This window comes from Ambystoma mexicanum, chromosome 4p, assembly GCF_040938575.1.
Source record: "Ambystoma mexicanum isolate Mex_15411 chromosome 4p, UKY_AmexF1_1, whole genome shotgun sequence".
Lineage (NCBI taxonomy): Eukaryota > Metazoa > Chordata > Amphibia > Caudata > Ambystomatidae > Ambystoma > Ambystoma mexicanum.
Window position 1 is genome coordinate 693,951,712 of NC_090927.1, and position 21,764 is coordinate 693,973,475.

Genomic DNA, 21,764 nt, shown 5'->3' on the forward strand with positions numbered 1-21,764 from the left:
CCTACGGCCTACGGCCATGCACCCAAGACTCTAGGCGCTGGCCACAACCACCGCAGCATATCACACCCATAGCGCCGTATAAATCAATAGCACACCAATAGAAACCAAAAATGTAACTACGGCATGTACTAAATTTTAATATTTGCTAACACCACGCGTGTCCTTAGAACAGTTTCAAGTTGCCTGCGCACACCACGGACTAAAGTTCTATCCTTATGATACCCCTCATTTTCAGTACTTACAAACATCCCGGACAAGGCAGGCATATGGAATACATCATTAACAACTGCCGCCTAAACAAGTATTTCACCCATCTCTTACTCTCTGAACCTCCCCACGCATTCTGCCACACCAAAACAGTTTCCGAAACCGCATTTCGCCTCTGGTCACCGCCGCACTGTCGGCGGATCCAAGATGTCGGGCGCATCCAAACAATCTGACGCACATCATGCCTCACTCCAGCCAATCGGCAGAGACGTTGCATGTCCTCGGTCATGACGCCAGCCCCTTAGCCAATTGTTATCTTGTCCGCAGAGCGAACAGAGAAGTGTGACTGCAGAGCGGACATAGATATCACTAATTTTTTTAGACTTACTTTTTGTTTGTTTTAAAGAAAACTACTGGACGGATTGTCACCAAATTTACAAAAGCACACTTTCGGGACCAAGCCCCTGCCCTGCCGCAAATTTGGGGGAAATCCGTCCAGCAGTTTGGCCTGTAGGCGTGCGCAAAGTTTTTCCCTCATTCAGTCTATGGGAAAAAAAGACGTTTTGGGACCCCCCCCCATAACTTTTCCCCCCCTCAACCAAACCCCACCAAACTTTGCAAAAAAGAGTGGCCTAAATACATTTTTTGCAAAGTTTGGTGAGGATTTGTCTAGGGGGAGCAAAGTTATAGGCTGCCCAGCTGTGTAATATATATATATATATATATAAATATATATATATATATATATATATATATAACACATACACACACACCTACACACTACAGGCACTAGTCGCCCTATATTGAAGGTTAAACTTATCAACCATAGGAAATAAGAAAAGTCTATGGCTAACAACTTTTAAGCCAAATATCGGATCATGCCCTCCTGCCCCCCACCGTCCCAGAACTGGAGAATTTTGCCGAAATACGTGTTGCACTTTAAAAGATAAAACAAAGGGTGTGTTTTTTACTTTTCAATTCATTTTCCCATAGGGTAAATGTCCAATTTTTGTTCAAGTGCACAGCCTAAGCCACTGGACGGGTTCGCCCCAAATAATAAATAAGGCACAAAGCGCTCAAAGGGAATCCTGTGTTGGTTTGGCATAAATCTGTCTAGTAGTTTTTGTACTTTGAGCGGGGTGCCCCTATACCCAAAACGTTAGTCATGTATCCCATGAGGCATTGCTGGTGGCAAGATTTTTCATTTCTGAAAATTCTCCGTTAGGGAAATCTCGATTTGATTATCAATTCATGTTTGTAAATGGAACTAAAATGATATAAGGGGTGTAAGGATGGTAGCTTTGCAGCTATGGAGCATGTGGGCAGGGTGAGAAAGCATGATTGGTGAAGGTTTGGGTTTGGGGATAGTGATTATTTTTTCAAGCGTTTTGCCAATTGTTTTGAGTGGCAAAAAAAGAGCAAGTACATCTAAACTATAATATACTGAGATGTGGCAATCACTGTGCTTGCTAGTTAGGGGAAGAGAAGTATTTTAAATCATTTGAGGGAGCAATCCTTATTTTAATATAAAAACATTACTTGGTTTGCTTCCTAAATTAACTGAAAATGTGTGGGAGGGCAGTATTAGTGTTTTGGGGATGTTAAATGTGTTCAGAAAGCGTGTAACTGCTTAATTACCTTAATAAAAAGTCTGCAACGAAAGACTGAAGGAAGCTGATGCTTGTTTACTATATCCTTTATTTTGATTGGACAAGCTTTTCATGTGATTTAACAGTTAAGAACTAGAGTTCCTTCTGTAGTAATCCTACCAGAACCACTACTACCCTCTTCCACGTCCCAGGACTGAATAGTTATCTTACCTATATACCCTGCGGTAGGTCAGAAGAAGGAGACAGATACGTTTATGGCATGTTTAGCAAGTGATTTATTTAAATTATAAGAACAAGGCCTTTATTAATAATTTAGCATTTATATAGTGCTACGAACCCTCAGGTATCTGAGAGCTGTGTATTATTACCCATGGTGTGTGGTGCTCATTTATCGACCTCGGAAGGATGAAAGGCTGAGTTTGGCCATGCTGGGATTTGGACCTGCGTCGGCAGGCTCTGAACAGATGTCAAAGCAAGCGCTCTACTTGCTGTTCTATCGGACCGGCGGTTTCTATGGGTTTTCTATGGGTTTCCCTATGTAACAAAACTAACCAGTATGCTTGTTGCCATAGTGAAGTCCAAAAAGTAAACAGTCTGTTCTCCGTCTCAAAGCTAATCTATACTGGCCCTACCAGTAAGAGAAAACAGCAAAAAGTCCAGGAGAATGATTCCGATCTCCTGGATAGGTTTTTCAGGCCACAGTAACTGATTTTTAGATAATTCTTGACTATTTTTAAGATCAATATGTTCAGTTCCTCTCTGGGACCTTTCCACTTTTCTGGTGTAGATAAACTTTGTTTCCTCACTGTGTTTGGGTTTGGACACTTTCATACTGTGATTTCTTGAAGTGCCTTTTTAAAACTCCCTTTTTCTAATACTTCTGGGGAACTGAAATCCTTGTTTACTTGATCTTGTTTCTATATATTCCTCTGGTTCCTTACTTGCTCATGAACGTGTTTCATATCAAATTTCTCTTTGTCTGATAAACTAACTTTCTTTTTGGGATGAATGTAGTAGTGCAAACAACTATGTTTGCTCCTAGGTTCAGTTTCTGTCTTGTTGCAAGGAGTGAAACAGGTTCCACTGTAATTCTCCTTCTAGTGGGTATTTGACGATTCACTGGGACAAGTAAACTGAGTCCCGCAGTTATTCTTACTCTTATGGACACTTGTCCACTCACTGGGTTGAGTAGGCCGAGTGTGCTCTAGATCCCTGTATCCCCTTCTGGGTCTTCTGCTGCTTCCATTACCTTCTTTCTCACAAGCTAGCGTCACTGTGTCTTTCTCCAGGATGAGATGACATTCAGACTCAGAGTGGTTCTGACCTGAACTCTGACTCTTCTTGGTTCTTCTTCGTGGCTCTATGGAGCCAACGCTGCAGCGGTCTCTGCGTTGTTTTTGAACTGGACAGTCAGCCTTCCATTGGCATGCCACCACTCAATCGGGTCTCCTTTGATCGGGGTGCTCTTCCCTTGCCTGGTTTGGCTCTCTGCTCGCTCTGTGCCTCCTGTGTATGCCAACTGGCCTGATCCTCCCTACAGAAGATCTCCCGGTTCTCATCAGCTTCCACCTCCTGGCTGATTCGAACTTCCTGGGTTTCACACACCTACTGTAGTCAATCTTCCGTTTTTATGTTACACTTCTGGCTCCTCCCCAGCAAAGTATTCAAGTTCTTTCTTTCTGTTGAGCCTTCTCCCTTGCTTATCGTTCTTCCTCGTCAAAGTTTGGTTGGCTTCCAACCATTGAGCGATCAGCATTACCCGTTCACCTCTGTTGTTCTTCTTAGTAATTTGATCAGATATTTCTTCAAGTTGAATGTTGGGTTCAATGTTACAATAACATACATTGGATTGTTCTGATGGTTTTTTCGGAAGCCTGGATGTTATTGACGGCCCACAAGAAAGGGTATATGGGAGTACCTTGACAGAACAGGAGTGCTTGTCCCATAAAGGGGAGGCTCTCACTGTCCTTCATACCGCCACCCTTAGGGGGAAATGTTCCATACCAGGCTCACCTCCCTAGTCTCAAAAGGAAAGGCTCCCTTCTTCCTCATCTCAGTAGTGAATAGTTATCCATACCCCGCATCTCTCTTCCACATTTCAGTATGCAATGGTAATCTTACCTTTAATCCCACTTCCCTCTTCCTCCTCAAAGTCCTCCACTACCAACATGGCACTCTTCTTCATCACTGTAACCCATTACCACCACGTCACTCTTCCTCGTCACAGTACCCCACCGACACCAACTCACTCTTCCTGTTTACAGAACCCAACTACCACCATTTCACTCTTCCTTGTCATAGTACCATACTACCACTATGCCATGCTTACTCATCAAAGTCCCCGATAACACCATCTCACTCTTCTTCATCACAGTCCCCCACTACCACCATACCAGTTTTCCTCACCACAGTACCACATTACTACCACCTTACTCTTCCTCGCCACAGTCCTCCAATTCAACCATATCACTCTTCCTCATCACAGTGCCCCACTACCATCAACTCACAATTTCTTTTCACAGTCCCCCTTATCCCACCTCACTCTTCCTAATCAAAGTCCACCACTAACTTCATCTCACTCTTCCTCATCACCGTGCACCATTAATAATTCCTTCTTATCTAGTGGATACAAAAAAGATTAAATAGTTGATAAACCCGATGTTGCGTAGCTGGTGAACAGATATTGTTAACAAGTGATTTGACCAGTGGTCGAAGTGTATGAAAAGAAGTAGTGGAACTATGTTCCATGCTGGCCTGCCCTGTTCTCCACAAACCCCATCACCACGCTCCCTCCTACTCACAATACAAACCCCCCAAACAAATCCACCTTCTGTTAAAGGGAATGTTCAGTGCACTGAAGTACAGTACCATTCCAGGGCGGTTTATTTTTAAAATGCAAGTATAGGAACAGTAAAACATAATTTAAAAAAGTAGAGGAACACCGCTCCTAACCACTCCCAACCACTGGATTTGACATTAGTTAGGTTATCAGAAAAAAACAGAATCACAGGCAGAGGGAGTTATAACCTTACAAAACCCTTGAATTTCAGTGAACATACTTTAGTTGAAGTGACTTTAAGGTGCCAATTTAATACCACAAAACCCCTGACATTCAGCAGGTGGTGGAAGCTACGCCACCTTTAACATGAGGCCCCCATTCTGAAGCATGTAAGCACACTGATTACATCCTGTCTTGTCTCGTATTGCTTTGAATTTGGACTCCATTTTCATTTGTGTGCCCCTCATGCATCTTCATCAGATTTTTTTTTTTTTTTAGATGTACATCACAAAAATCCCAACCTGTATTCACATTGAGCCAGAGTCAGTTCTTCTGACACTTTTGGTAGAAAGGTGAGACATATGGAACAGCTCTGTGTCCTTTTGGCCTCCATTACAAGGTTTGATGCACTCCCTGTGACTGTGTTATATGAATCTCTTCTTTGCAGTTCTCGAGCATTATTACCATTTATTAATGGGGGTTGAGTCTCTAGGTAACGTTATTTATCTCAAAATGTGGTAACCTCTTGACATGTACAGGTTTGCTTTTGTGCATTCATTGTTATAACTTAGGTTAGTGCCCTGTCTAAAAGCCATTTTTCTACTGTGAGATGTGTTTTGCAACATCAAAGGCATCCTCACAATAAGGTTGGTGGAAACTTAGTAGTAATGTCTGTCGGTAACTTACCCTGTACACCGGATCCTCCAGTAGAGCAGTCAGTATATAGGATGTGAGAGTGATAGGGCCGCTTTGGCCCCCCTGGAGTTCTGTATGTATTACACGTCCTGGTTCAGTGAATTCTCCAGTATCCATTTTCTGGAACCCTATAAGCCATCTTATGGTGATCTCCAGTACGGTCTGATCAATGAAAATGAATGGCCGGGCCTGCAGGAAACACCGGAGCACAAAGGCAGACAACCTGGGAAAGAATGATAAAGCAATAGACATTTTTAATACAAGAGCCTCTTACATAATAGTGAGCCATATTTTCCCCAAATACGTATGTTCTATTTGTATATGTTATCAATTGTTCTGTAATCCCTAGTATTTCCCTTTATGGCCACTTAATTGCACATAGTGTTAGATGACTTAAAGTCCAAGTGGACAGTATCACACCCCAAGGAAATGTGCATGTCTGCATGTCAATAAGATCTGATTTATGTTCTTCTTAAGCAATTATAAATATCCATATGATGAGATATTCAAATCAAGGCCAATCTTGGATGGGCTCACAATCTATGCAGTTTAGTAATATTATGTTGATTGAGTGCGCCAAAGTTCCAAGATTCAAGTTTGAAAAAGACATTCAGAAAGGACACCCTGTTTGCAGCGGTTACTCTTAAATAACTGCAGTGGAACGATTACTGTCAATATTTCAAAGAAAGTGTTAAATGTATGGACAAGATCGGGGCTTGGTAAAGATGGAATTTTGGCATTTCAAAGAATAGTAAAGAAAAAACTAAAACATTCGACATCCAAATATTGAGGGTTGCATACCACATCGTGAACAGGTAACATTTCCCACAATGGATGTGGAAATAGTAAAAAAATACGCAACTAAGAATCACAGGCATAACTCTATTTTTTAGTACTTCCTTTATGAAAAGGGGTGTGCTGGAAGGACAGACCTCGCTACTGTAAATTTACCTTTTTAGGTCCGGCTGGAAAGAGGTTTGGCTCTCTGACATTGCATGTAATTATCCAATTCACGTTTCAAATCCCAAACACAAGTCTCTGTGAGAGGGACCATGGTGCCAGTTAGCTGCCCCTTAATTCAGGACAAGTACATATTTGTGAAAGCTCAGGTATAGCGATGGTCATTTGGTATTAAATTTTATTTGTGAATGACGCTTTAAAAATCGTTCACTGCTACTTGGCACATTGATGTGTTTTTCACATTGGTGCTGCTTCATATTTGTATAGTTATTTAGTTTTTTGAAAGCCTGTCCTGCTTCACATGACAGAGAATATCTACATTTATGTTTGTTTGTTTGTTTGTTTGTTTGTTTATTCACTTTTTATGCGCACCAGACCCGTGGGTAATAGGGCGCCATAATAAGAAAATGCAAAACTTACAGGTTACAGAATAAAACAGTTGTACAATATCCAATATACATATGTACATTTCACATAGATACAAAATATACAATATACAAGAGTACAATTTAGCAAATATTACACTAATTATAAACAGTAGTACGTTATTATTGCCCTAAATTAGGTGACACATTTGGCCTCATTACATGGATGGCGGTGAACCATGAAATACCGGCACTGCCTTGGTGGAAAGGGGAATTACCGCCCTATTCTAAGGTTGGCGGGGCGGTAATTCCCCCTTCCACCATTGCCCTTCCCCATTCCCATTTTTGCCCCATAGGGCTCTATGGGAATGGGGAAGGCGCTAATTACGGTACCGCAAATTGCGGTACCGTAATTAGCTCCCTGGGTCCCTTTGCGGGTTGGTTTTTAATGCCTGCAAAAAGCAGGCGTTAAATCCCCCAACCCGCAAAGGGACCTCGTAGTAAGGCGGTAAGGATTTACCGCTACCGGTATTTTACCAGTACCGGTAAATCCTTACCGCCATCAGTGTAATGAGGCCCATAGTCATCTAAACAGTAACACCAATGGCCAGAGGGGTCGGGAGCATCAGGTAGTGAGCGACTAAGGGTCAGTAGAGATGATATGTTTGATTACACTTTTTCTGAAGTGTAGGTAGGGTTGATCAGGTCTTGTGGCAGTAGGTTCCAGATTTTAGCTGCCTTCACTGGGAAGCTAAACGTCCTCTGACCGTATTGACCCTTGTTAAGTGACTTCAATTCAGTACTCCAACTAAGTCAGTGTCTAGTCTGGGATGGTGTCCGGTCAAATGGTCGAAAATAAATGGTCGAATGACCATTTGATCGAATCAAAATGGTCGGAAAATAAAAGGTCGATTTTTTAATTTATTTATTTATATATTTTATTTAAGTTTTGGTTGGTTAAAAAAAAAATTATAAACAAAAAGGGGGGTTGGGGTGAACCCCCCCCATAAAAAATAAAATAAAAAATAATTCGACCTTTTTTTTCGACCATTTTAATTCGATCAAATGGTCATTTGACCTTTTGGTTTTCGACCAAATGACTGGTAACCGTCTGGGATGCCCATTGAAGCCCTTATTTATATCTTTTTCAAAAGATACGGACAATATAGTGGAGGTAGATTCTCAAAAATAAAGTAAAGCTCAGAATGACAAATGACACTTTCACAGGTTTGAAATCACAGAATGGACACACGATTTCTATGATGCAGTTTTAAATAGGTGGAAATGGTTTGAATTAGATTATTTTAAGCTAAGAGATGACTGTGCACAGTTCTGTGGGTACTCACACTATAAATTTGAAACAGGCCGTCAAGATCTGGTCATGTTTGGGCTTCACTCGCCATGGACGGTCTCTTGTACCGGTTCTGCTCACAGCTATCTGGTCTGGGTCTCTGGTTTTGGCAAAAGTTCTGGCACTGCACAGCGGTCTGGTCTGGGTCTGGTCTTCTATCGGCACTGCACGGTGGTCTGGATACAGCTCTGCTTTCTGGGTTCTGGCACAGGGTTCTAGGCCAGAATCAAACAGCTCGCCCGGCTGTTGAATAGTTTGGTTAGGTTGCTGGATTCTGAGGCCTCTGAAGGATTCAGCTTGTGGACTAGGCCGCTCTGCTACAAGTTCTGAAGTCTGGATTCTAAGTTCTGGTTCTGGAGTCTTCTGGATTTGAGTCTGGATTCTAAGTTCTGGTTCTGGAGTCTTCTGGCAAAGCGCTTCGCAGGAAATCAGTTTGAAGTGGGAAGTGAGTGTCCCTACCTGGGTTTCAGTGGTCCTTTTTATGTCTTTTGAAAGTGGGTGGGAAGGCTGACTTTCTATGCCCAAACCTCTGAAGATCCTGATAGGTTAGCAGATTTCCTGTACTCTCAGTGGAGAACAGAGTTGTGAGTCATCCGGTGTCATTTTTATGGCATACGGAAAGAACACTCCCCTTGTCACTTTGCACACAAATCTATTTTTGATCCAAATGCATATTTATCTATGTACAATTGTTCTAATATTATATGTCCAGTTAACATATTTTCTGTAGCACCAAATCATCCGATCCCTGTCTTTGTAAGATGGTGTGTCCACTTCTGACAGAATTCTGCTCTTTTCATCCAGAACACAACCTCTAAACTTTTCCAGAATTTACAAAAATGTGCGCAAGGAATATGGGCATCAGATGATGAAGTGTCAGATTTTGAACATACAGACACTTGGAGTAACACCCTATTTTCCGCTACTACTCCCCAGAACATACCACAGAGTCCTAACACCTCTTAAAATGTGCACAGAAAAATCACAGGAATAATGATATTATTTACATAATTTTTACACTTCCAAACTATGAATTATCCATCTTTTAAAAATGGTGCTCTGGCCCAGATGGGTGTGGTTTAGGCTCAAAAGCACATGGGGGAATTTCTGTCTGTCCCCGCCTCCAGCTCAGATGGCTCCCAGAAGCAGTGCCCCTCCCATTTCCTTCCAAGAGGAAGCCATTTACAACCCCTGATTTAGCATTTGCCTGAGCCAAGGAAAGTTCATTGTTCTGTTGTCCTGCAGCCCTAGGTACCCCTCCCCTAATTCAATCAGGGATGTGTAATCTCTTTTTGGTGGGGGCAGGAGAAGACAGGCCAGGCCTGGGAATGCAGTTGCTGGGCAAGTTTCAACTCCTGTCGGGGGTAGTTGCTGGGCAGAATTCAATCTCTTCAAGCCAGGCTTCAGCTAAATGTCACTTTTGTTCCAGTTTTCTTCATTCAAATCAAACTTACAATTTTTACACATGCAGCTAGAACGCTGATTCTAAGTTCAACCTATGTGACACTCAAAAGTAGGTCACTCATTTATTTTAAACATTTCGATTTTAGTGGTGTTAAAACCAATTTCACTTAAGCTGCTGACATCCACAGCTCAGCCAGTTTTGCTATAAACATTGTTTTAGGCTCTTCATCTTTCTAGATTTTGTATGCACACAAGGCTACATTGTGCCAAATGTCTGCTGGTGTTCAGTGAGATTTTTGAATATCTTGCAATGTTTGAAATAGGCATTTTGAGCTTGCATTTCAGAGAAACAAATGTGATTTCAAAGCGCTTTTTGAGCTAACAGGCACTGCTGTTTTTCCTTTGGCACCACGTTTCACTCATGGCGCTTCTGGCCGATCACGCTTGCACTGGTGGGTGGCAGGTCAGGCGACCATTTTGGTGTGCGCAAAACTGCATGGTTTTCCTGGATTCTGGCGCAAATGTGGGCTTTTCGGCCATCTTGGATTTTCTAAGCCCACAGCACCAAATGTTGTAGCATAATAATTCAAACGTGGGTCAAGACACCTGACACCCTGTATCTAGATGTTGCCAGACAGTTAACGTTGCCTGCTCTAGATGGTCTGTGAGAGATTTTCCTTTGGAGTTTGTCTGTAAGGTAACTAGGGGCAGCGTTGTTTAGAGCTTTGTGGGTCAGATATAGCATCTTTAACTGTATTCTACTATCAGTAGATAGCCATTTGTATTGGCGTCTGATAGAAGATATATGGGTTCTTTTGTTTATGCCAAGTGCTGCTCTCAAGGCGTTGTTTTGTAAAATCTGTAACCTCCGGGCGATGGTTTTATTAGCACCGCTGTATAGGGCATTACAGTAGTTAATTCTGGAGAGTATTGAGGCTCTAGCCAGGATCATGCAACTGTCATTAGAAAGGAATGGCTTACCGGCTCTTATCAGCTTGCACGTATAGGCCGTTGTGGAGGCCAGAGATTTTACCTGTTTATCAAATGACAGAGTGAAATCAAGGTAGAAACCAAGGGTGTTTACTTCCTTGGAGACTTGGATGATATCCCCATCAATATTAAAAGAGGAAAATTCTTGGCATAGTTTTTTAATGTTAGTATGAGAGCCCAGGATTATCAACTCAGTCTTATCAACGTGCAGGCGGAGGCCATGGGTGGCCATCCATGCCTGGATGATAAGATAAACCCTATTCACCAATTCCGTATCCTTACTATGATTCCCAGAAAGCGGGAGGAAGATCTGTGTATCATCCACATAGTTGGTGCAGGTGATACCCAGATGATCCAAATCATCAAATAGGGGTTGGTGAAGATGTTATATAGAGTTGGCGAGACACAAGAGCCTTGAGGAACACCACACAGAATGGGTGTAGGGTCAGCGGCTGCTGATGGAGAGAATACTCTCATGGTTCTCTCACTCGGGAAGGACTCAATCCATCTGATGGCCTCATAGGAAAAATGAGCGGCAGATTCCAGGTGTCTGCAGAGGACCTTATGGTCCACTACATCAAAGGCTGCTCAGAGATCAAGAAGTAGCAGGAGTACTGTCTTCCCTTTGTCTCTCAGTTCATCAATTTGGGATTTTAAATCAATTAGGGCCGTTTCAGTTCCGAGTAAAGGGCGGAAGCCAAATTCTCTATCTACTCGAAGTTTATGCAGTTCTAAGTGTTTTTGAATCTGATTATAAGCAGCTCTGTCCAGTATTTTGAGTAGAAAAGGTACCGTAGTGATGGGACGGTAGTTTGTCGGGATTAGAGGGTCTAGGGTCTGCTTCTTGAGAAGAGGGAGCACTCAAGACTGTTTAAGGTTAGCAGGGATAGTGCCTGAGGCGAAGGAGGCATTAATCAATTTGGAAATGAAGGGGGACAAGTCTCTGGCAGCATCTTTTATGAGTTGTGCAGGACAAATGTCACCTTTGCAGTTGGAGGGTTTGAGCGAGAGGATAATTTTTTCTACTTCCAGAGTAGACATTTGAGTGAAATGAAATGTGTTATGAGCCGTGGATGGGTTGATAGGCGGAGGACTTTTGGGCAATGCCTGAAGATTCAGTGCTTCTTTTTTCAGCTGTATTTTGTTTTGGAGCATGTTAATTTTATTTGCTAAGGCGTGTTGTATATCTGTACACCAAGACTTGTCCTTGGTGCAGATGTCAGGTATGGCTATTGGTGACTCTAGTTCTTTTAATATCAAAAAGAGTTCTTTCATACTGGAGTTCGATTTGGCTATACGTTCGTCATAAGAGTTACGTTTTGCCCAGCAGATTTCATTTTTATAAAGTGAGGAGAGAGAGGTTAGTTTTGCCTTATTGTCATTTGAGGGGCAGAGCCTCCAAGTAGTTTCGCTTTTTCTTTTCAAGAGGCGTAGGTCTCTCAATTGTGGCATAAACAATTTATTTAGATGTGCTTTAGGTTTACTCGCTCTCAGTTTCAGCAGCGCTATTTTGTCCAGAGTAGTGAGCATTATGCTGTTAAATTCATGGACTAGGGTACAGGGATCTAGATTTTCTGACAAAACACTAAGAGTAGGTAGGATAGCAGGGATGACTTTCTCTGCTGTGATGCACTTTTTATTTCTAGTTAAGCATGGTGGCGCTAGTAGTGGGGCCGTGGGAGTAGGTCTGGTGGTGGATAAGTTAAAGGACACCAGTGAGTGGTCTGTCCAAGGTAGAGGCATGATAGAGGAGATGGTGGCAGTACAGTTATAGTCAGCTATCCAATCTAGCGTTCTTCCCTTCAAATGGGTAGGTTTGCTGACTTTTTGGGACAAACCTAGAGCATTAATCATATTGTATAAGGCCGGGGCATTTTTGTCCATAGGGTCATTAAAGCCTATGTTAAGGTCCCCTAATAGGAGTAGTTGGGAAGAAGGTTTGAGGTTGTAGGTAAGTACATTGTGCAGATCCTCCTCAAAGGTACCAATAGGACCAGGAGGTCTGTATATTAGATGGATGGTGAGTGATTGTGAGTTGTTTATCTGTACTTTGGCAGATAGAGTTTCACATGATGGTAGCAATTGGGTAGGAGCTAGTCTAAGGGAGAGATCTATTTTAGAGAGGATGGTGATGCCGCCTCCTCTTGCGCCGTCTCGGTCTTGTCTAACTATTGTGTAGCCATCTGGGATGGCTAACATGAGCGATGGCCCAGCTGCATTGTGTAGCCTGGACTCCGTAATTGCAAGGAAGTCAAGGTTACCTTGAATGATAAGGTCAGCTATGTCCAGGGCATGGGCGGTAAGCGATCTCGCATTGAGAAGTGCCCCTTTGAGGGAGGGGGTCTCAATTGCGGCTTTGGTTTGGAGGGGCTTGGCTGTAATGGGATCAGTTATCTTGCCCTCATGACTGTTAGTTGGGAAGGTCTCTATATTAAGTGGGGAAGGTGGCAGTGACAACTTCGTATGACTAGGTTGCTTACTGCGCTGATAGTTTGATTTGAGATTGATAGGAGGTAGAGATCTTCTGAGAGGTTCATGCAGTTTTATTAATCTGGCACGGAGTCTGAGGTTTCTGCTAGACGTGGCGCATAGTAGGGATACATAGGTTGCTATCTCTAGGGCACTAGTCTGTTTAGGTGAGACTGTAGTGGCATTATTCATAGCTGACTCGGTCATTTTTAGCAAGCTAGGATCTCGTGAGGGTGCTGGTATGAGCTCGGATGGACAAGTTTGGCTTCTGGTACCTGTGAAAGGGGTAACCGCCAGTATGTGTAACAGAGTTATTAGGCTTAGCATTTTCCTGATTAAGCTGTAGAGGTAGTACACTACATGTGGGCACACTTAGGCTAGACAGATGAGAAACAAGGTGGGCAATGCATGTAGGTCACCTGGGCGAGGATATATCATTGTGCAGTAATAATAGACAATACATGTAGGGCAGTTTGAGCACCTAGGCTATGTCTGAGTAACACAGGAAAATAAGGCAGTACTTGTAAGTCGAATTAGGCATCTGGGCTAAATCTTAAAAACACAGGGCAAATGCGGCAATGCAAGTAAAGCAAATAGGGCATCTGGGCTAAAACTTAAAAACACAAGGCAAATGCGGCAATGCAAGTAGGGCACCTTGAATAGCGAAGACATCTCAATAGCACACTCAAGGAGACAGGTCGGTTGATGCAGTTAGGCACCTGGGGAATTTCAACAAAGATATATAGGGCACAGTGCAGTACAAACCAAATAGCAGAGGGTGAGGCCGTGCAAGCAGGTGCAGAGATAGGGCATAGTTGAGAACAGTAATAAAGGAGAAGTCAGATATATATGCAGCCATGAATAACCAGAGGTTCAGGTGGCCGGATTGGAGAACTGTTGAGATATGTGGCGCGACTTGAAACCATGGGCGCCTGTAGCTCCAGCGAGCTTTATGAAGCCTGACCTATTGGCTTTGCCAATTAATGTTTTATGCAAGCCTCAACGTCCAAGAAAAACAGACTAAGGAATGTTTCAACATAAGACAAGCCATTTTAGAGGTTATTCAAGACCTCAGAAAATATGTACACACCTGCTGCAGATTTGAAAACACATGAATAACGTCTGAGGAGTTGCAATGAGGTGAAGGAAAGAGGGAGGACTGAAGGAGGACTGAGGGAGGACTGAGGAAGTGTGAGAAGAAAAGTCCAACACTATCACTATATCATTCTTGTGTTTTACACTTTTTCGAATTGGATTACACACATATTCATATGTGACTCAGAAAAGCAATCGCTCTGTGTGCAGCCTGAGCCACACTTAGTTCATCGGTATCCGGGTACACCAAACATCCTAAAGTTATGGGAGCAAGCTCATTGTGCTGGATGGGATGGACCCGTGGTTAGTGGCAGTATTTCATAATTTTTCATTGATGTAGCTCTGTTGTATGGGTAACCCCAATATAAAATCCAATACAATATCCTACAGACTGCCCTTGTTCTTTTAGGAGTGAACGTGATAAAGATGTGGCCAACCCTACAGATAAAGCGTATATCGGCCACTTTTACTCCCAAATAATTGTCACATACTCACAACAAAAAATAGGAAACTGGCACTTGTCCTCCTGCTTTCGTCCACAAATCTGCCCTAACGTCCAGTAAAACCTGTTTGTTCGCTTAAATGCTCCATGCTTATATGTATATTATATGTATCCTAACGTATATTTGCCCTATTTCTGTTCAATGTATAACTGATGCTCCCCGTGTGCCCACTACAAAAGTAATAAATAAGTAAATACATGGAAACATTTGTACCAATAGAACATTTTGTGCCACTGGACGAAACTGCTATTATTACTGCCTGATCTGAAGAGGGAAACAATAATTTAATGTGTATGAGTAACAAAAACATATTTGTACTCACTTATAAAATACTCTCAATGGCAATAGGTCTTACTTTTTTACTCCATAAAAAATCATGTGACTCCCACTTCACAATCTTATCTGGAGCACTGGATGTGACCACATGCATTTACAGCTTTGCGGCATTGGAGTTCCAGGTTCATAATGGCCATGAACAGATAATATAATTTTGTGAATGGATGTGTGGATTCAAGTTTGAATCCAGATTTTGAAATCTTCACATGGAAGAAGCCTCCACTAATTAGGTGGCTGACAAAATGTTTGAATTAATGCAACCATGTGATTGTGGTTAAGGACCTTTACTGGATTTCCCAAACAGTGGAGGGTGCTCTGGAGTCAGGTGTAGAACCTTTGAACTCAGAGAGATAGATGTTCTCCTGAAGATCCAATAACAAAATATCTGCTTGAATTTTGAGCATCTCATATCCTCCCTTATGCCAATGATCTGCCCGGTGACTCTCGTACTTGATTTCTTTCTGTCTGAGTGGAAAGTAGGGCAAAGCTCATAGCGTTCTAGAAGGCTCGAACTAAGAAATGAAAAATCACACCACAGGACTGCACACTGGGGAGCACCTCCCTACTTACAAACTTGAATCAAAAGCTCTACACCTCCCTCTCACTGAATCAGCAGGCACCATACTCTATACAGCACTTTGCATTCCAGCTGCTCCTTCATCGGCAGCAGCTCCTCATAACCTCTGGCATATGACATAGTCTTCTGGCTACTTTGAAATACTCTGCCCATAGAGGGCGCTGCATCAGTGAACATAGTTTAGCATTCTTTTACTCTTCTGTTCATTGATATTTGAGACTGATGTAGAAGAATGTCTTTTTTATGGATGCTGTTTTATTGCTCGCTCAAATTCTGAAATAAAAACAAAGGTGGCATCTCACTACTAGATGATCTTGTTGCCAAAACCGCGAATCACCTGATTTTTGGTTCCTTCGACAAGGGTGAATCTCAAACTACCTTTTTAAGAGGTGTAAGTGATTTCAACCTGGCACTCCACCTAAGTCAATGCCTAGCGTGTGATGCACAGCTGGAACCCTTAATTATATATTTGTGCCTATAAGTTCTTTTATTTCTGAATGATGTGCCCTTATATCACGCCCCTCTCTTTGGATTCCCCTGGTCCCCCGGTCTCACTGAACCAAGAAGCAGGTTGTTTTGCAAAGTTAAAAGATTTATTTTATGGATTTGAACAATATATATACTATTTAATATTTATACAAGGATCACCAATGGGTGATGTTACAATCAACAATCTCTTTAATCAGAAGGAGTATGGATAAGAAAATCATGCAGCACAGAATAAAACTTTGTGTGGGTTCAGTAAAATGCAATGTCACTGTTTCCCCCTGCACACTAATCAATTCCCCCCAAATATGCAATATAGGGATGGAAGGGGAGAATACAGGTTTCAGGAATAAACACTCAACAAATGCAATTGCAATCCCAATTCCCCCCAGCAAGCATAGAGAGAAACAGGAATGATTTCAAAACAGGTCAAATGCTTTTGAATGTGGTTTGAATGAAAGGGAAAAACACTGAAAAATGGATTTAATTCTCGAAATTGGATTCAAAACTAGTGGGAGCAACTTTGAATAGTTTCAAATAAACACTAGCACTGATGATTGAATAACTAGCAATTGAAAACTGAATTCTGAGGTCAATTTTTCTCAGAAAGAGTCAAGATTTTCAAATCAAAGATGCACTTTTGAATATTGCAAACAGGAATTTCTTTACAATAGGGAGTCTATGAAGCCACAAGCTACACGACAGCACAGCCACCGATCCAGTGACACCCCCGGATGGTTTCTACCTGCTGAGACGCTTGTCTTTCTTCAGCAAATATATTAGCGCAAAGATGATATTATCACTATAATTAACAAAGGACTATATGGATGAGGGAAAGATTCAGAAAAGACAAAAGAGATTCTACAATGCAGCTCTGGATATATTGGAATGGGTTGGATAGAATTACTTAAGGATAAGAGATTGGCTATGGACAATTCGAGGGGATTGGGTCCTCCGACGTATTCCATATCTATGACATGTAATCACCACAGCTGTGCTGCTTCGGAAACTTTTTTGGCGTCTGCGTCCTGCGTCGATGACGTCGATGCGCCGTCGTCGAGGACCTCCTCCGACGTCCGACGTCATCCGATGTGATAAGTAGGACGCACGACGCCCATAGCCTCAGTTCCGTTTTTTCCGCGAACGTGTTGCTTCGTGTTTCTCGGTTCTAAGCCTCGACTCTTTGGAGTTCTGTTCTTTCTGGTTCTTCGAACCTGTTCGTTTGTGAATTTCCTTCAGCGATGTCTTCCACTTCGTCTTCAACCCCGCGTCTGGGCTTTAAGAAGTGCGGGGAGTGTGGGTCCAAGATGTCGGTGACTGACTCGCACGACGCCTGCCTCTGGTGCCTCGGGGAGGCCCACGACACGGATGACTGTGTCGACTGCCAGTCGCTCACATCCAAAGCCTTACGCGAACGTAAGAAGAAGTTGTCGGTAGGTCGGGTGTCCAAGCCCCGGAAGTCGAAGTCGGCGGGGCTTTCGACGGATGATTCGAGGGGTGACTCTCCGCGTCATCGTCGGAAGTCTCGTCGGTCTTCTTCTAGGAGTGGGTCTCGCCACTCCTCGGCCTCTTCGAGGCATTCTCGGAAGCGCCATCACCGGTCGCCTTCCAGGTCCTCTTCCGAGGATTCTGCACGGCACGTCGGTTACCCCACCAGCCGTGCGACGCCGGAAGAATGGGCTTCCTTCGGGAAGAAGATGTTGGCGATTCTTGAGTCGCAGGGTACTCAGCCGTCCGCGCCCCCGAGTGGGGTCGGCCGTGTGAGGTCGAGAGACGCCGCTCGCAAGAGTGGTCGGCACGAGTCACGGGAGCGGTCCCGTTCGGACAAGGAGGCTCGTTCTCGCCGTACCCGTTCCAGGTCCCGGTCCTCGACGCGTTCGAGACCGTGTGCTCCTGTGAAGTCTTCGAGGAAGACATCGACGTCTGAGGCGTCGAGGGCGTCGACAGGCTTTCTCGAGGCTCCGGCTTCGAGGGCCTCGTCGAAGCCATCGACGATCAGGTCGTCGAGGGACACGCTCGGGGCTCCGGCTTCGAGGGCTGTGTCGACGCCGCCGATACTGGAGGCGCTGCATCTGACGTCGACGCCGATTTCCTCGACGTCGACGCCGATCCTCTCGGCGCCGTTGCCGGTTTTCTCGGCGTCGGCGCCGATTCGCTCGACGCCATCAACACTTTCGTGTCGGAGGTGCCCCGTTTCACGGGTGTACCCCCTAGGAAGGCTCTGGTTAAGAGCAAGCACTCTCGGGTGCCTTTTCGCCACCTGGAATATATTTCGGAGGCGGATGAGGATTCTGATGGCCTGGTTCCTAGTCAGGTGCCAGATGAAATTGTCTCGGGCCATAGTCAGTTTGACAATTTGAGGCAGTCACTGCATGATGCCAGTGGACTGGACACCTCTCCGGAGGTGGAATTTTGTAGGCCTGAGCCTGGCTCCCATGCCGATTCCTCGTACCGGCGCCTTATGGCTAGGGTGTCTGAGTATCTGGGATGGTCTGCTCCCCCAGGGGAGTTTGTGCAGGATGATCTGACGGACATCCTTGATGTTGGTCCCCCAACTGACCCGGTACTGCCGTTCCATATGGCTTTACAGAGAAGGGTGGCGGCGGCTTGGACTGCTCCGGAGAGTCTCCCGGCGGTGGGCAGATCCTTGTCGCGTAAATACCGTCCAGCCAGTAGCGACCCCTGCTACTTGACCAGGCACCCCACTCCGGAAAGTTTGGTGGTGCAGGCGGCCACGGCCCCGGCAAAGCAGGCGTTGTACCCTACCATCCCTCCTGATAGGGACGACAAACGTTTTGATGGCTGGGCGAAGAAAGTGTTTTCTTCTGGTGGTATGGCGCTTCAGGCGGCCAACTCCATTTGTGCCTTGTCACGTTTCACGCACACTCTGTGGAACTGTGTTGCGTTAGCGGCTGAACATATTCCCGAAGGGGTTGAACGGGATGGTTTCCTTGCTATGGTCCAGGATGGTAAGGATGCCATGTGTGAGTCCGTTCAGTCGGGTCTGGACTTGGCTGAATGCGTCAGTAGGTCCATGGCGGCGAGCACCGTGATACGCAGGTTTGCGTGGTTGCGGAAGTCGGGGTTTGCTCCTGATGTGCAGTCCCGGCTCCTCAACATGCCCTTTGATGGTGAACACCTTTTTGGCAGCAAGGCTGACGAGAGCCTTGAGAGGTTGCAGACCTCAAAAGCTGCAGCGAAGTCGTTGGGCGCTGCAGTTCGCCAACCTCCGCCTTTTCGTCCTAGGGGACAGCAGTGGAGGGGTGGTTCCTTTCGCTATTACTCTTCCTTCAGTAAAGCGAGAGGAGCTGGCAGTCAAAGAGGCCAACGCAGGGGTACCAGAGGTGGTCGACAGGGTACCCGTGGTGCCAAGGCCGCTCGGGCAGTTGCCTCTTTGCCCTCAGGTAACGCCGCAGCCGCTCCCATTCAGTCGTGAGGCCATGTCCCATGGTTCGCCGGTTGGGGGAAGGCTGGCGCAGCATCTTGTAGAGTGGCAAGCCATTACTTCAGATGTGTGGGTTCTGGAGATCATAACCCACGGCTACTGTCTTCCTTTTCGGCACAGGCCTCGCGACAATCCACCGGGGAACCTCTCTTTGCAGAGTCCGGATCCGCTCCTTGCGCAGGAAATTCAAGCCCTGCTGGAGAAAGGCGCCATAGAACTGGTGCCTGTAGCGGAGAGGAACAAGGGATGGTATTCCCCTTATTTTTTGGTTTCGAAGAAAGACGGGGGATTGAGACCCATCATGGACTTGCGCGATTTGAACAAATTCCTCAGGAAGGACAAGTTCAAGATGGTTACTCTCTCTCAAGTCCTCCAGGCCCTTCAGCTTCAGGACTGGTTGGTGTCACTCGACCTCAAGGATGCTTACTTCCATGTGCCGATCCATCCCAAGCACAAGAAGTACCTGAGGTTCGCGGTTGGCGACTCGCACTTTCAGTTTCGGGTCCTGCCGTTCGGATTGACCTCCGCCCCGAGGGTTTTCACCAAGCTCATGGTGGTGGTGGCAGCGCATCTCAGGCAAGGGGGGATTCACGTCTACCCCTACCTGGACGATTGGTTGATCAGGGGGAGCTCTCCCGAGCAAGTCCTGGATCATCTATCGGTCACCTGTCGCTCCCTTCACAGGCTGGGCTTCTCCCTCAATTTGAAGAAGTCCCATTCGACGCCAACGCAGCGGCTCCAGTACATCGGAGCAGTGCTCGACACTTCCCTGGGGCAGTGTTTTCCTCCCCAGGTGAGGGCTCTTCACATTCAGCAGATGGTGCACAAGTTTCAGCATGCCCAGACGCTCCCAGCGTTCGAGTTCTTGAGGTTGCTCGGCCTCATGGCATCCTGCATTCTTCTGGTGCCAGAGGCTCGCCTGCGGATGAGATCTTTGCAGTGGGCACTCAAGACGCAATGGTCGCAGTCCTCTGGCAGGATGTCGGACTCGATTCAGGTGCCGTCCTCGGTCGCCCGGGACCTTCTGTGGTGGGCCGTCGAAGGCAACTTGATGAAGGGGGCTCCATTTTGGCTTCCCTGGCCGGAGGTGACGATCGTGACGGATGCATCCCTCACGGGATGGGGAGCTCATGCCAACGGGCTGACAGTCAGCGGTCGTTGGTCTCCGTCGGAGTCCAGACTCCATATCAATCTGTTGGAGCTGAGGGCCGTCAGGCTAGCCCTGAAGGCTTTTCTGCCGTCTGTGCGAGGGAAGAATGTCCTGATCCTGACGGACAACACAGTGGCCATGCACTACCTCAACAAAAAGGGGGGGGCAGGGTCACTTCCTCTGTGCAGAGAGGCGATGCAGCTCGAGTTCTGGGCCATCCAGCAGGAAGTTTCGATCTCGGCAGTTCATCTGGCCGGTGCCGAAAACGTGACGGCGGACGCTCTGAGCAGGCAGAGCGCGATCTCTCACGAGTGGGAGTTGGCTCAGGAGATTCTCCTGGAGATCTTTTCCCTTTGGGGGACCCCTCAAGTGGATCTCTTCGCCTCCAGTGTCAACCGGAAGTGCGAAAGGTTTTGCTCGCGGGAATTTCCTCCAGAAGGAGCCTTAGGAGACGCGTTCGTGGTGGAGTGGTCATTCCCGCTGCTGTACGCGTTTCCTCCAGTCCCCGTCATCCCGCAAGTGCTGCGGAGGTTACGGAAGTTCGGTTCCCGGATGATCCTCATTGCCCCGGCGTGGGCTCGGAGGACGTGGTACCCGGACCTTCTCGACTTATCCATCTGCCCTCCACGTCGTCTTCCCTACCGAGACGATCTGCTCTCACGGGAGGGGGGTCAGGTTCTCCATCCAGAGGTCAGATCCCTCAACCTTCACGCTTGGTTTCTGAAAGGTTGAGGTATAAGGATTGGGACCTCCCTGAGGACGTGATGGAGGTGTTGCTTTCGGCCCGAAGGCCGGCAACAAAGTCTCTGTACCGTTGCCGTTGGCGTAAGTTCTGCGACTGGTGCAGAGTTCAGAATGTGGATCCTTTTGCATGTGACATCCCCATGGTTCTGTCCTTTTTACTTTCTTTGGCCCACAGGGGCTTGCAAGTGGGTACCGTTAAGGGTTACCTGGCGGCGCTGTCCATCTTTAAGCGCTCGTCTGAAGAGTGTTCTTACTTTAAAATCCCTTTGATTTCACAGTTCCTGAAAGGGCTCACTAATGTGTTCCCTCCGTCACCTTTCCTGGTGCCCGGTTGGGATTTAAACCTGGTTCTTAAGTTTCTTATGGGTGCTCCGTTTG

General features: G+C 45.6%; 1 protein-coding gene across 1 annotated transcript in view; it reads right to left on the reverse strand.

The window, feature by feature from the left end:
* The window catches only part of LOC138453424 (CD109 antigen-like), a 349,776-nt gene that overhangs the window by 100,103 nt on the left and 227,909 nt on the right, over positions 1 to 21,764 (reverse strand). The window contains exon 25 of the mRNA XM_069606257.1: positions 5,503 to 5,734. Coding sequence (XP_069462358.1) covers positions 5,503 to 5,734 — 232 coding nt within the window. The remainder of the gene's footprint in view (positions 1 to 5,502; positions 5,735 to 21,764) is intronic.